The sequence below is a fragment of the Phaseolus vulgaris genome, chromosome 5 (assembly GCF_051622355.1).
Source record: "Phaseolus vulgaris cultivar YP4 chromosome 5, ASM5162235v1, whole genome shotgun sequence".
NCBI lineage: Eukaryota > Viridiplantae > Streptophyta > Magnoliopsida > Fabales > Fabaceae > Phaseolus > Phaseolus vulgaris.
The window spans coordinates 38,786,701-38,801,691 of NC_143502.1; the positions used below are offsets into that span (position 1 = coordinate 38,786,701).

At 27.6% G+C, this 14,991-nt stretch overlaps 1 protein-coding gene and 1 non-coding gene across 2 annotated transcripts; both read right to left on the reverse strand.

Moving 5' to 3' along the window:
- Positions 1 to 1,206: 1,206 nt before the first annotated feature.
- Positions 1,207 to 1,280, reverse strand: TRNAN-GUU (transfer RNA asparagine (anticodon GUU)). Its single transcript has one exon. It is a non-coding gene; the product is annotated as a tRNA-Asn (tRNA).
- A 6,867-nt stretch (positions 1,281 to 8,147) lies between these two features.
- On the reverse strand, positions 8,148 to 10,261 carry LOC137835706 (high affinity nitrate transporter 2.4). The gene is made up of 3 exons (XM_068644322.2): positions 9,381 to 10,261; positions 9,148 to 9,263; positions 8,148 to 9,039 (listed from the first exon to the last, which is right to left on the reverse strand). The coding sequence occupies exons 1-3, from the start codon at positions 10,188 to 10,190 to the stop codon at positions 8,373 to 8,375; spliced, it is 1,593 nt and encodes a 530-aa protein (XP_068500423.2). The 5' UTR covers positions 10,191 to 10,261; the 3' UTR covers positions 8,148 to 8,372.
- Between the last annotated feature and the right edge of the window lie 4,730 nt (positions 10,262 to 14,991).

The window sequence follows — 14,991 nt, forward strand, 5'->3', positions numbered from 1 at the left end:
TTATATTATAAAATCCATAAATTATTTATGGATTTGGAAATACCTTCTTAATTCTCTAATCTAACATATATATATATATTTTTCTTTTAAAAAAAGTTCTAAATTAGAATTCAAAAATTATTTCTAGATCTGAAAATACTTTCTAGATTATACAATTTGAAAAAATATAAAAAAATACATCTTCAAATTATGAAATCTAAAATTTATTTTTTAAAAATAAAATACTTTTTCTTATCCAAAATTTATTTTTTAAAATAAAATATTTTTTTATTCTGATTTATGAGGTGTCAAGAAAACTATGGAGTTTAAGGAAGAAACGGCCCATATCAAATCACCTTGTCAAACACGACATGATTTTTATTGAAATAGAGAGCAACCTTAATTAAACATTTGGAGACTCTGAATTCTTCATTTTGACTTTTGTGGGTTTCACTCAATTCTCAAATCAACAATTAATGATAAAAATGGTCCTTCATAGGTTGTCTAACCAATTTTAATTAACTGATTATCTTAAAACTGTTTTCATAACCATTTTTTACTAACTCATTATAAAACTGTTTACAGTTATAATTAAAATTTTATAAAACCTAATACTATGAATACTCCTAAAGCTATGAGGTGGGTAGAGACATAGACAAAAATGGCTTCTTAAAAGTGTATAATGATTTCTCAATCATCTGTAAGTATCAGGTAAGGAATAAATAATATATTTATCAAAAGAATATAAACTTTTTTTAGTTTATTTTTTAAACAGGAAATGAAAGCAAAAAATGTTTTCTCAAAACAAACAAATCCTTATTTTTTTGGGAGTTGATTCTATTGCCTTTATAATTTATTATTCAATACGGGTTATATTTACCTACTACTGGGAAAATTTATCCAAAAAAAATGCAATTTTACATTAAGTTTATTAAAATCGATAAATTTAACATAGGCAAATTGTTTTTGTATGTAAAACTTTAAAATAAATAAAATTATATTTACAAACACGAATTTAAGTTAAAGGCTAAACGTGGATAAATAATGTTTTTTCTCAAAACATGACTTCTATGTTTTATTATTTTTAAATAGTACTTTAAATAACTTTGTTTAGCTAAAGTGTATTTCAATACCTGATTTTCTTTTAAATCGTTCTTGAAAATAAGAGTTATTTTTTAAAAAACTTAGGCAATTAAAAATTTTAACAAAATAAAAATTGTGAGAAAACGCTAGAAGGAGGGGTCGAACCTCCGACCTTGTGGTTAACAGCCACACGCTCTAACCAACTGAGCTATTCCAGCTTACATGTTAATATAATATTTTATAGTAATAATTGTTAATGTTATAAATTTTGTTTTATTTAATGTTATCCATTTTTTTAATATTATCAATTTTGTTTTTTAATGTTATCATTTTTTTGAATGTTATAAATTTTTATATTTTTAAATATTAACTTTCATTTACATAATTTAATTAATTAATTAATTAATGATGCAACTTGAGAAAATTTTAGAAAATAAATATAAGACTTCCCATAGTGAATACTCCTTTTTGGTATCAAGATTTTTATAGTTGTTTAGATGATGTTTGAATAGAAGCAGGAAATGAAATTCAAGCAGTAGCAGAAAATCGAAAGGACATTATATATCCATTCATAATACAAAATTTAACTACATATCACACTAAACGTAGATGTTTTTCTGTTTCTACAAAACTACACCACCACCATAGCCATATCACTATACTTGCTATCTCCTACTTTCATTTTATGCTTCCAACCAACCAAACTAATCACTCAACATCACATCCTAAGCATTTCACAGTAAGAAACAAATATCATAATTCTTTCTCCAGTTTGGGTAATGTCTCACCTATGTATACACGCATCAGATCATCTTCACCTTCCCATGCACATCGTTCAAAATTGCAACCCTTAGAATATATCCATCATAAAAAGCAAAGTGAAACCATAAGTGATTTTCTCCTCTCTCATCTTCATGTTTCAACCACTCTTGAAAACCCATATACAAAAATGTTCTCCCAATATGCTCAAGAAAATCTTGAATTCAATGCTTCCCAGAATGCATTCTGGAGCAGCCACCAGAGCCAAGAGTCTTGTAGTTAACGAATCTGCTAGGAGCCGAGTTATGCCTTGAACCTTTCGGCAAGCAACCCTTCACTTCTCTTCCTTGCAAGGCTTTCTGCTTGTGGTTGATCAGCTGCGGCTTCACATAGTTTTCAACTTCTGAGGAAACTAGTGGCCTCGTAACTGTGCTTGGAGCACTGGGGGGAATTATTCTTCCACCCATGGTTGTGCCAAGAGAGTTTAGTGAAAGGAGAAGGTAAATGGCAAGAAGGGAAAACTGTGTAGTAGACATTTGAATTTTTTTGAAGTTGTATAGCTTGATACTCACTCTCTGATTTGAGACTGTGAAGAAAGAAAAGGTTTTATGGTTGAATTGGTGCAAAGGGTTGCAATCTAAGGGCCTTAAATAGGCACGTGAATAGCTCATTGGTATGCTATTATTTGGGGCTGTCATGAGTTGGCGAGGTGGGTGCACGTTTGGTCTTTGCAGCAAGTGAGGAAGCTCGTGAGTTCATGTTATTGCACCAAACCATTTTTTCCCCTATTATTACTAGTTTATGATAATTCCAACTTATTTATTTACCCAACCTTTCGCCATTGTGAGATGAAAAGCAGTAAAATAATGCAGGGTTTGTCAATGAATTGGGAAACGCATTTAAGGAACATTAATGGTTGCATAATAATGTAGTTAAAAAGTTTCTTGCGTTTTCTTCATGGCGGTTGATGAGTTGCAGTAAGAATTGAAGACGATTAAGAAAGTTAGTCGTAGCTCCCATTAAATTGGTTGGTATATATTAAGAAAACCAAAACAATCTTCTTTTGGGTTGGCCGTTTGCCCCCTATCTACAAACCATTTGTGAATAAGTCATCTTATAATTAAATGAATAAAGAAAATGATACATGAATTCCACCAATTTTAGATGAAAAACTGATGATTTCTACATATTAAACAAAGTTTATTCTCTTACACCCTTTAATATAATTTTCATTTAATTTTTAAGAAAATATTACACAATTACACATTAAAATGCATAAATTTACAAACTCGAATAGTTTATCATGTGATTTGACCAATATACTACGAGAAAATCATTAAATAAAAACTAATTTTAGAAACCAAAATAATTAATACTTATATTGACTAAATTAGAGATCACTTTATAAACTAAAAAATTATTGATATCTGAAATAGTTTCTATTATTAATAAAAATTTATAAATTAGTTTATAAATTGGTATCTAATTAGCTATCAAGATTTTAACTACTAACTAACTATTTATGTTCTAAATTAGTCTCTATAGTCTTTTAGAGGACTAATTTAGAATCTGAAATATTAGTATATAAAATTTGGTAGTTAATTTAGATGTTAATTTAGAAATTATTTTATAATATTTTATTAATGATAGAAACTACATTAGATATCAATATTTTTCTAATATCTAAACTAGTATATAATTTAGTTAATATAGTGATTAATTATTTTTATTTCTAAACTTTATTACTAGTTAATGATTTTCTTGTAGTGATATAATTTTAAAATTATACCCAATTTCAACAATTTTTTTTTTCTAATTATAATCTGGTGTAGATTTGTCAATTGTAATAGTTTACAATTATGAGTTGACCATATAATATCAAAATTGTTCAATTTTAAAAAAAAAATATTTTTTCTCTAGTTGTAATTTGGTATAGGATTTTCAGCAGCCATTCTAATTTTTAATAAATTCAAATAATTACCAAAAAATTATTCCTCAAATGAAAATAAGACTAAACATCCTGTTATTGTATCTTTAATGTCATTTTTCAATTAAAGTTAGACCTTTTTCTTGTAATAGTTTTGCAAAGAAAAATAACATTAAGTTGAATTTGGAGTGAAGAACAACAACTAGAAAATGTTGATACATGAGATTCCATATAATGATTCCAAGCCAAAATATATGTGTGAAATATCTAACTTTCCTACTAACAAGTGAGACCATTTTTTTTTATCAGAAAAAAATTAATTAATTGAAAGAGTGAGGAACAATTGGTGATGTTTGGTTTGAAACATAATAGACATGGTTGCGTGCTGCTCCTGTACTTTAACTACTTTATCCAAAAGTAAAAAGAAATGGAATTAATATTCTACCACACAGAATATACATGGTCCTTCACAAAAATCTTTCTTATTTATTATTCGAAAACTCAATAAATTTATCAACCGGTTAAATGGATGGAAGAGAACAGTTTCCACTTGAGGTGATTGAATAACAAATCCTCAAGTAAATACGAAGTTATTTTAACTTTATAATTTGAATATGTTAAATATTTGAAGAAAACTTTATATTATTTATAATAAAATTTTAATTTAGTTTAAACAAAATAATCCCTTGAAAAAAAAGGCTGAGACTTATTTATTAAATATAGAAAAAGGTGATATAAAATTTGAAAAATGTATATTAGAGGTTACATATTTATTATGAAATGGGCACCCCCACGGGTTCGTTATTGCGTAAAAGCGACAAATGGTTCAGAAATATTCAGAACCCAAATTTACTTTTCTCACGCGAAACATGTCACTGCTTCCGCTCCCTCTCCCTCTCCGAATCTAATAACCTCAACGAATCTTTGTCGTCTTTAATTACACTTTTCTTTTTCTTTTCCTTTTTTTCTACCAAGTCATATTTATTTACACTCCTTTGTGAAAAGAAAACAAAAAACGTCTAACATGATTTTGGAGGATGGATTTTTCTTCTTTCTAGAATGGTGCAGAAAAGCTCAAGCATGCGGCAACTGAAAAACATTGATAGTTCGTAAAAATTTATAATAGTCATTAAATGGTCTGGTGGGGAATTGTGGGAATAGTTTTCACACATGACGTATTCTCCAAAACATCAATAGCATTGAGAGTGACAGCATGGAATAATATATTATGAGTGGTTCAATAATGATTCGATAACGAGTGACACGATAAGTTCAACAAACACGTGTTATGATAAGTTTTAAAAATCTCTGATACCATATTATAAAGTAGATTTTAAACCTCATTCAACCCCACAAAATCGATAAAATTGATTCATAAGATAAGATTTGCAACCACTTATAAACAATGAAATATTATCATCTAGTCCATATGTGATCTTCAACCTATTCTCTTGATAGGTTTAACAATGATGGTAGTTGTTATGTTTTTTTGTTTGTTGTTTTATTTTTCTTTAGAATCCAGTATATAGTTTTTTTTTTAAGTTTTGCATAAATTTTTTTATTTCCATGTTGTGGTTCTCACAAATTTTCATGTGAATATAAAAGTTAAAATAAGTTAGCAACACGTATACATTATACCATATAATAGTGAGTTTGTTTCGGGTTTTCTTCTCATACCGATGTAATTTTAATTATAATTTTTAGAAATGAGTAGATATATATTTTTTAATTTAAAATTAGATAAATCGTACATTTAAAATATGATTTAATTTTAAAGAATTTTTCCATAAACTATATAATTTTTGTAAAATTTTACATAAGTTATTTTTGACAAATATGAATTTAATATAAATAAGGTCGAGATAATTTATACAAAAATTGTATTTTTAATATGATTTTAATTAAAAACTTTTATATTATAAAGATAATTTTTCAAAAATAAATTTATGCATAAACCATATATGAAAAATATGATTTTATATTAAACCTATTATAGTGAAAGTTTATTAAATCTTATTTTATTAGCTCTCAGATCACTATCAAACTACTCATTATAAAATCTTATTTTATAATATATAAATGAGTTCATATATTTTTTTTTTTTAGGATTAGTTAAATTTATATTCTTCTTCTTAATAATAATCTAATATGATAGAATCCAAAAAAAAATTAAATGAAGAATTCATGGCTTGAGGGCAGAGAATATACACGACAGTTATCACATTCAACAAATGCACTGCATCTTTCATCTTCTTCAATTCTAAGTGTCACTACTTTCATCAATGCAACACTCTTCACTTTAAATAACATTTTTTATACATATTTAATTTTATTGATTTCATTATTAAATGAAAAATTCTTATCGAGTATATGTGATTGGTATGCCAACCAAAACTTTGTAAAAGCAACATAATAAATAACAGGGAATTGGATAAATGGGTGTAATTTTTGGAGGGTTGTTCTGTTGTGTTGGGTGAAGCACCTTGCAAATTCATTGCAATCTTTATGGCGTAATACTTCAAGCTTTCATCCACTTTTTTCCATTTACATTGGTTCCAGTAACCAAAGTAAATCCAACATAATTAACTCCAATTTATGCTCAATTTTCTATTATTGCTATTTAATTATTTCCAACCACTACAATTATAAACGTTGTTGTGTAGAGACATGTCTTATTAAATTTATCAACTGATGCTTTGTTTACTTCCTCACGTTATTTGAGAAAGTTCTTTTCTGAGTAGTTCTCATAATTCCAATCCATTTAATATATATAGTACTCGTATAAATGTATATTTATGAAATTCTAATGTAATAGTTTTTTATGGTCTTCTTATTTAATGAATCTGACTAGAATGCATTAACAATGAAAATGCTTTTTGAACTATCATCCAATAATAATATATATTGTCATGTATAACAAGTTTGTTAAATTTTACAATAAATACTTTAAAATAGTTTTGATTGATTTAAAATATTTTTTTTTTGTATATATAAAGCGATTGAAAATTAAACCCTTGTTTAAATCACAAATTATTATTATAATATTGTTATAGTTTATTAGTTTTGAATTAATTTGGAAATTGTTTGTGTTGGCTTTAAAATTGTATGACTCTTGTGTTTTATATTAACAAATATTTAATTAAAAAGTATGATATATTTTTTATGTTGGAATTCTGAATTGTTTGTTCAAAGTATTATGTTTTCTATCTGTGGGTAATTTGTATGAGCTGAGATAATATTTTACATAACATTAACAGAACAAAAGTAAAAATAAACCAAAATTGAGCCATTCAATCCAATTTAAATTATTTTAATTGAATTAAATTTAAGCATAACTGATATTATATTCAAATTAATTATTATTATCATACTTAAATCAATTTATTATTATATTTATATTTAAATTAAATCATTTTTTACTTTAAAAAAATATATGTATGTTACGTGTCCTACTCAGGGGTGTAGGTTTTCTTTCTTTGGGCCGGCAATCATGTTGGATCAATAATGTCAGTTTAAACTTGGGCTTGAATCAGGGAAAGAAAGAAGTGTGTTTCTTCATGCACCTCCATGCATTTCTTCCTGCACCTCTATACTTCGAAAAATATTAGTTACCCTTCTTGGTTAGTTTTTCAGAAAATTTAAATTTTAAATTAAATAATCCAAAATAAAATAAAATTATTTCTAAAAAAATTGTATTCTAAATTGTACAATCTAAAATATAAATTTGGATTTTGGATTTTACAATCTAAAATATAAATATTAACTCCCAAATTATATAATCTAGGAAGGAAGTCTTCGGATTACACATTTTAGATTTTTAAAAAAGTCAATAAAAATATAGGGTAATTTTGATATTTTTGGAAGTAGTGGGTGCTGGAAGAATTTGCAAGGAAAGAAACGTACATGCATACATTAACTTAAAGATATTTGCAGTCTTTAAATTTATTTTAATTTTTCTTTGTCAAAATTTTAATTTTAATTGTTGAAATATGAATTTATGTATTCTAAGTCACTAAGATTTATATAAATTTTAACGTTGTCAAACGCGAATATTTGTTTTTTGCGCCAGATATTTGGACATTGAAAATGAAAGGTGCGTAAAGTAGCTTACAGCAAACGACACATTTGTTAGTTGGCCACCATTCTTTTCCCTCACCCATAGCCAAAGACAAGTCACCCCTGACTTGAATAAATAATTTCTATATTATGTTCATACGAAACTTATTACTTACCGTACAAAACAAGTAAAGAGAATGACAGAAAGATCTATAAGAGAGTTTATAGTTCATATAAATTTTGGCATGCTGGTTTACCAGATTATTAAATGTTTCGTGGAATATTCTATGCGTCATCAAATGAGACAGGTCAAACTCTCTTTAAAAACTGAACAATAATTGAGTTGGATAATATGATATATAATATCAACTTTGTTTTGATTGATTCCATTTCAACTGTGGAATATTCAACTGATACTATTATTAGAAAAAGCTTCAGTTATATGGGAATTTTCTATTTCAATTGTGGAATATTCAACTCATACAATTATTAGAAAAAGCTTCAGTTATATGGGAATTTTGAAGTTCAATACTGTTCTGTAGTTGTCTTTGATGAAGTCTTGATGAAGCTAGACATGAGTGGGAGTTGTATTTGGAGGTGTTGGGGCTGATCCCACGCGCTTTCCTCTCTCAGATCGGCTATTCTCAGCGAACTTGAGACTTGACTGGTGCAAGCCCTTCTTTTTCTCCTCTTCATTCCATTCAGAGGTGTAATAGAATTCTTCAGTGGATTTGTTGACATCTTTTGTGGGAGGTAGGAACATGCTACCCCACTGTGGGAAGTGAACAAGAGTCACAGGAAGAGTGCAAGCCACTATCATGGCCCCCATTAAGGAAAGACCTGTGGAAGTGGAGAATTTTGAGGTTGAAAAGAAAATCAATTGGGTCAGGCCAGACCCGAAGTTTCCACCTGCACCAGTGAGACCTGATATAATCCCCAAAGACCTTCTTGAGATGAAAGGAATGATACCAAAAGTTGCACCACATGCAGCTTGAGCTCCTATAGAGAACAAAATCATAGCCAAGACAGCAATAGGAAGAGAATTGGCACGGCCAAGCCAAATACAGAAAGCCCCTCCTAGGGTTTGGAGGATCCAAAGGGTCCACAATCTTCCCCTCATGCCAAACACCCTGGCTGCAACATCAGAAGCATACCCACCAAAAGGTCGAGCAACTAAATTTGCCATTCCAAATGAGGCAGCAATGATTCCAGCAGTGTGCAGCTTGAGATTAAATCTGTTTCATATTATTAATTAATTCCTTATGTAAGGTTGAAACACAAATTTTTGTAGAATAGCAATTAAGTTAATGCATGTAAATGTATTGCCTTTGTGCTTAACTAACCTGTCATAGAAATACTCAGCAATGACATTGTCTGTTGTCAATTCAACTCCCATTGAGTACCCATAGAGGAGAGCAAAAATCCATGTTCTGTAATTTGTTATGGCATACCATAGCACCTGAACAAATAGTTGAAATTCATTACTTCATGGAAAAGTATAAACACTGGAATTTGTTAAGGCATATATCTCCTATAATAAAATGATATTAAAAATATATCTTCTTGGATCACTAACCTTAGAAAACTTATCTTTAGCTACATTTCCCTGTTTCTGCAAGGCACCAAGGTTTCCATCAGGCAAGTCCTGACCTAAAGTTAGGACCAGGATCCCCATGATGACATGCATCCAACCAGGAATAAAGAATGCAATCCTCCAAGCAGTGAAGGGAGTAGCCCCAGCTCTTCTGATAATTTCATACATCAAAGGCATTATGAGCTGAGTGGCTCCACCACCCATGTTTCCCCACCCCGCCGCAGTCCCATTGGCAAGCCCTATGATCTTGCTGTTGAACATGGTGCTCATCCAGTACTGGCACGACACAAACGTGGCCAAGGAGAACCCTATCAAGAACCGAACCGCTATGTACCCGGAAGCATCACTCACAAAGGACATGCAGAAGACGGTAGGGGCCGAGAGCATGATGAGGAAGGCGCAGCCATAGCGTGGACCCAAGAGGTCGCAAACTGCACCCATTGCAAGCCTAGAGAAAATGCTTCCCGACACAGAAGCAACCCCGGCGTTTCCAATGTCGCTTTTGGTGAGGTTGAGGTTGTCGCGGATGATGGGGACAAGAGGGGCTGCTGCGAAGGTGGAGACAAAGCAGGTGAAGAAGGAGATCCAAGAAAGGTGGAAGGTTCTCATGTGGGGATTGGCTAGGGAGAAGAGTTTGAAAACCTTGGCCTTGTGTTCAGAATCTACAGGGAGAGCAAATTTGGCTGTGGTGTCCGTGGGGACCATTGGGGAAGCAACCGAGGCTACAAATGTTTGTTCTCTTCCTGTGACTCCATGCATGGAGCTTCCAGGAGAACCCTCAATCTCTGCCATTTGATATTGTCAACTGTGGAAGATTAACCAGAATTGAAGAGGTAGAATAGGAATTGAAGTGGTGGTGTTGTGAAGAAGAAGGAAGGAGTGTGGTGTGGCTTTATAGTGGAGAAGGAGTTGACTGTGTAAGAGTTTTGAAGGCAAGTGGATTCCCAAGGGGCGTGGAGCTCTAAAGAAAACTAATATTCCGTTATCCATTTCGCCGCATTGCACCATGGAACGCGGAAATGCCTAAAGGTAGATCCCAAAGGCAAAGAATCTCATCATGATTCTCAATGAATCAATAAATAAATAAACACTTAATTAACTTTATACTTCTAAATTTGTATATTTTGAATAGTTCTTTCTATATTGAATCAATTTTTTTATATATATTTTTCAATTAAATTTTTCTTGTTTATTTTTTTTTATTTACCGCGTGTGATATGATTGTTATCTTACTCCATCATCTTTTTTATTTGTCTCAACTTGTCATGATGTTTTATAGTTAATATAAAATGATATTTCAATTCATAATAAGTGTGACATTCATTATTTTTTTAATGAGAACCTGTTAGATAACAATAAATTATCACAGTCATAGGTAACGACCGTGATTCATCCATCGTTGTATGTTATTCTTAAAAAAAATTAAACATAACAATCTTATTATCCAATATATTTTCAATTAAAATAGTAAAACTCATATGATTTTTATATTAATATTAATATTATTTTATATTAACCACAAAATCTCATATCTTTAATCTACGAAGACAAATAAATAAGATAAGATGACTAATCAAGATAACAACCATGTCCTCCTATAATTAAAAATATAAAACGAGAAAAATTTAATCCAAACATATTAAAATTAAGTATAAGTACTTAATAGAACATACAATTTAATAAAAATTGAGTTGAAAATATTCAAATTTATTTGGAATTTAAAACTAATTAATTAAAAAAAAAACTGATTTTACTGATAGTAAAAATCTGTCAATAATTAATAATATTTTTAGGGATTGAATCTAAGTCCACTAAAGGAACATATTACTTTTATTAAATCAATTTATTAAATTAATACTTTTGTTTTAATATACATTAATACAAAAAGAAAATTATTAATATTACAATTCTCATAAATTATTATTATTATTATCATAATTTTATTTAATAATATAATATTATTTTGTTACTATTATATATTATTATTACATAATTTATTAAATTAATATTTGGATTTTTTATATATCTATATAAAATAATTTTATTAATATTATTATTATTATCAAAAATTAAGATTAAGAAAAATATTATTATTGTCATAATTAAATTTATTATTACTATTATTATCTTAATTATTATTAATATTATAAAATTTATGGACAAATTTTATTGATGAATAATATTAGTGCATGAATATTACCAATAGATATGAAAAATATAATATATTTTTTTTAATTTTCATACTCGTCAATAAAAATTTTCAGTAATTTCACTCGTTGATAATTAAAAAACTAATGATAAAAATTAATCTATTGTTAAATCAATAATTTTTTTAGTGATTAAGTCATAAATTTAGCGATCTTTTCACTAAGCAATTCTACATCTGATAACAATACTATCAACTATAATAGAGTGTTTTGGATTAATAAAGATTATAATGAAGCTATATGAGATTGTGGAATATATGTACATAATTAAGAGGTTAGTGGGGCGTATGAGGATCTTCAAGTGATTAAAAGAATAGAACAAAACAATGTTTTAGAACAAAAAAAGACTTAATATTACAAATAGGATAAGGGAGTTGGACAAAATAGATGATAACAAATGAATGGTCCAACATAAATTTACATTAGACTTTAGTAAGTCCAAAGTAAATTTTTGGTGTTTTTAAAATTTAATTGGTTTTGACTAAACATCAACCTAAAATATAAAAAATATCAATTATAACGATACTGTTTTGCATACACAAATGACTGACAAGAGCATAATAATTACATAATAAAAAGTTTTGAACATAAAAGTAGGATATTTTTAATATGTAAATATTTGATAAATTTCTATTTAGCATAAGAAAATACCACAAAAAAATTTCAAAATTTGGTGACCAGTATAGATTTATAAATTAAATATTTAAAATCTAGAAAAATACCTAAACAATAATAAAATTATAGTAAATGATTTTTTTTTTTAAGATTTTAGTCCCTGAATCCGATTAGCCAACACATTCCTCTCTTTGTTCTCAACCACTTTCATTTTTATTACGTTGACTTTTAATATGTAAAGTCAGAGACTAATTTTTGCACTTAGTATTAAAAGACCCTACATCGTATCGTCAACTACCAATGATATTTTGTTATTTCCTTTTCTAATAATTTGTACGGAACCAAAATACGGAAATAAATATCTGTGCCAAATTATAATCTTATTATTTGTTTCTAACTTTAATTATCTTTAATTAACATTAGACATGTAGAGCGGATTATAAGTGGATAAGCTTTGCAGAAAGAAAAAGAAATTGTGAATGTTTTCTCAAAATACTATTCCGTACATAAAGAAAAAGAAGGTAGAGAAATGTTCTCACGATAAAGTTATATATACTTTTGTAGATTTTGTTATGCAACCCTTATTTATAGTTTTTATTTGATATATTTACACAATTATAACTTGTTTATAGAAAACACAGAATGTTGTTAAAAATAAATATTTTTTGCAAGTCTTTAAATTATAATAAATTCATAATTGTATATGTCACGTTTGAGTGTCCAAAATTCACCAAATAATTATGTTAAGTATATTTGTTTTATACATATTTTTAACAATCTATAAATATTAAAAAATCTTTTAAATATTACTATTAATGGGGTAACATGTACACATGAAAAAATATATATTTGACTGGATAGGTTATATATATGCTTGTCACAAATTGGTGTCTAGTGGTGATTATTTTTTGAATAAAAATTATACTTTCTCTATAAAACGACTATGAATTAAAACCTTTGAAGTACACTATAATATAATTTAAATTTTTTATTCCCTAATAATTTAATTAAAAATTATTATGTGTATACATTATATTTATTGACTTTATAATAAATGTTTTAAAAGTTATATTAATAATACTATCTTATTATAGTTTATAGTTTTAAAAACCAAACTTTCATAATGATTAATTTTATAATTAATTTTAAATCTTAGATTTATTCTAATTTTCAATGGGACATATTCTATGTTCTAGATTATTATAGGTTTTCTTTCCATATACAGTGTATGATGACGTCCTTTCTGAAATGATTAATTTTAAAAAAGTCAAATTTCTGGTTTTTGTCTGCATTATATAAAATAATTAAAATGAATTTTAAAAAGAGACCCTTATATGCAACATCCATAATCCATGTTTTTAGCATGCAATTTGTGTTAAAACAACAGTTCATCATGGTCAACTTGATTAAAATTGGGATTTGACAAAACAACATGCAGGTTAATTAATTATAGACAGTGGATTTCACATACATAATTCTTAGGAAAATATCATTTCATATTATGATATTATTATATATAATATGTTATATATACATATGTATTACTTGTCGTCTCAATCCATTTTATTGTCGGCATCGTGTTCAGGGTTGACTTTGATATGTATAATAAAAATGAAAAAGTCTGAACAAATAATCAAATTGGTAATGAACTATATCTTAATTAGCCCTGTAATTGAAATTTGTAGCAATTGATAGCAACACAAACTATAACTTACACACTAAACTTACCCTTTCAAGAGTTCTTAGAGTTTCAGCAATATTATAATTACTATAGGCGTAGACTTTTCTGTAATAATAGTAATCTAATTGCTTCTCTCTTTATATTAGTTGAATATATAAGAGCTTTTACATTTTATAAGCACTTGTGTTTATCATGTTAATGTAAAAAATATTACTGCATGATGATTAAAAAGGGAACTTTGGAATTTAACGTGATATTTATATTTACTTATATATTATTAAATATTTTTATTTTTAATTGATGTGAGATCTTTAATATATTCTTTCATGTTGAGACTGTCAATTCATGTATGAGACTATATATATTATGAGTGGTTCAATAATGATTCGATAACGAATGACCTAATAAGACTAACAAACTTGCTATGACACACCTTGAATAACTCTGATACCATATTAAGAAGTAAACTTTAAACATAACTCAACCTTATAAATTTATGAGATGAGGTTTACACCCACTTATATAATGTGAAATGTTTTTATCTAATACTCTATCTCTAATAATATTGTTGGTATATTACAACTCCTTTCTCTTATAATACTAATAATATAGATTGATTTTATACAGTTTTATTGAAAATATTATTAGTTATTATAAATAATTGGATATTACTTAAAGTTATTATAACGGTATATAGTTTCAGGATTTTATAACAATATATTTTAATTAGATAAATGGTAATAGTAATAAGTTATATAATTCGCCAATAATTTCATAAGAGTCATCTTACGCTTATTTAATGCATTTGTTGGTTGACATTTTTTTTTAAATAAATATGTATTTTGCACAGTTTGTGAGAGAGAATATATGGATATTTTAAAAATGGTTTTAGTTGTCTCAACAGAGTTATTCAAATATTAAAGTGTGGTTTGTTCTTAAACTCTAATCACATGGAATACACAAGTCTAATCGACAAAAAAAAAGATTGAAAGAACAAAAAATACAAATTTGAAGTACTTAACTTATAGATTTTACGCAAATTTTTATTGACAAATATTAATATTAATATATAATTTCTTTTAAGTAGAGT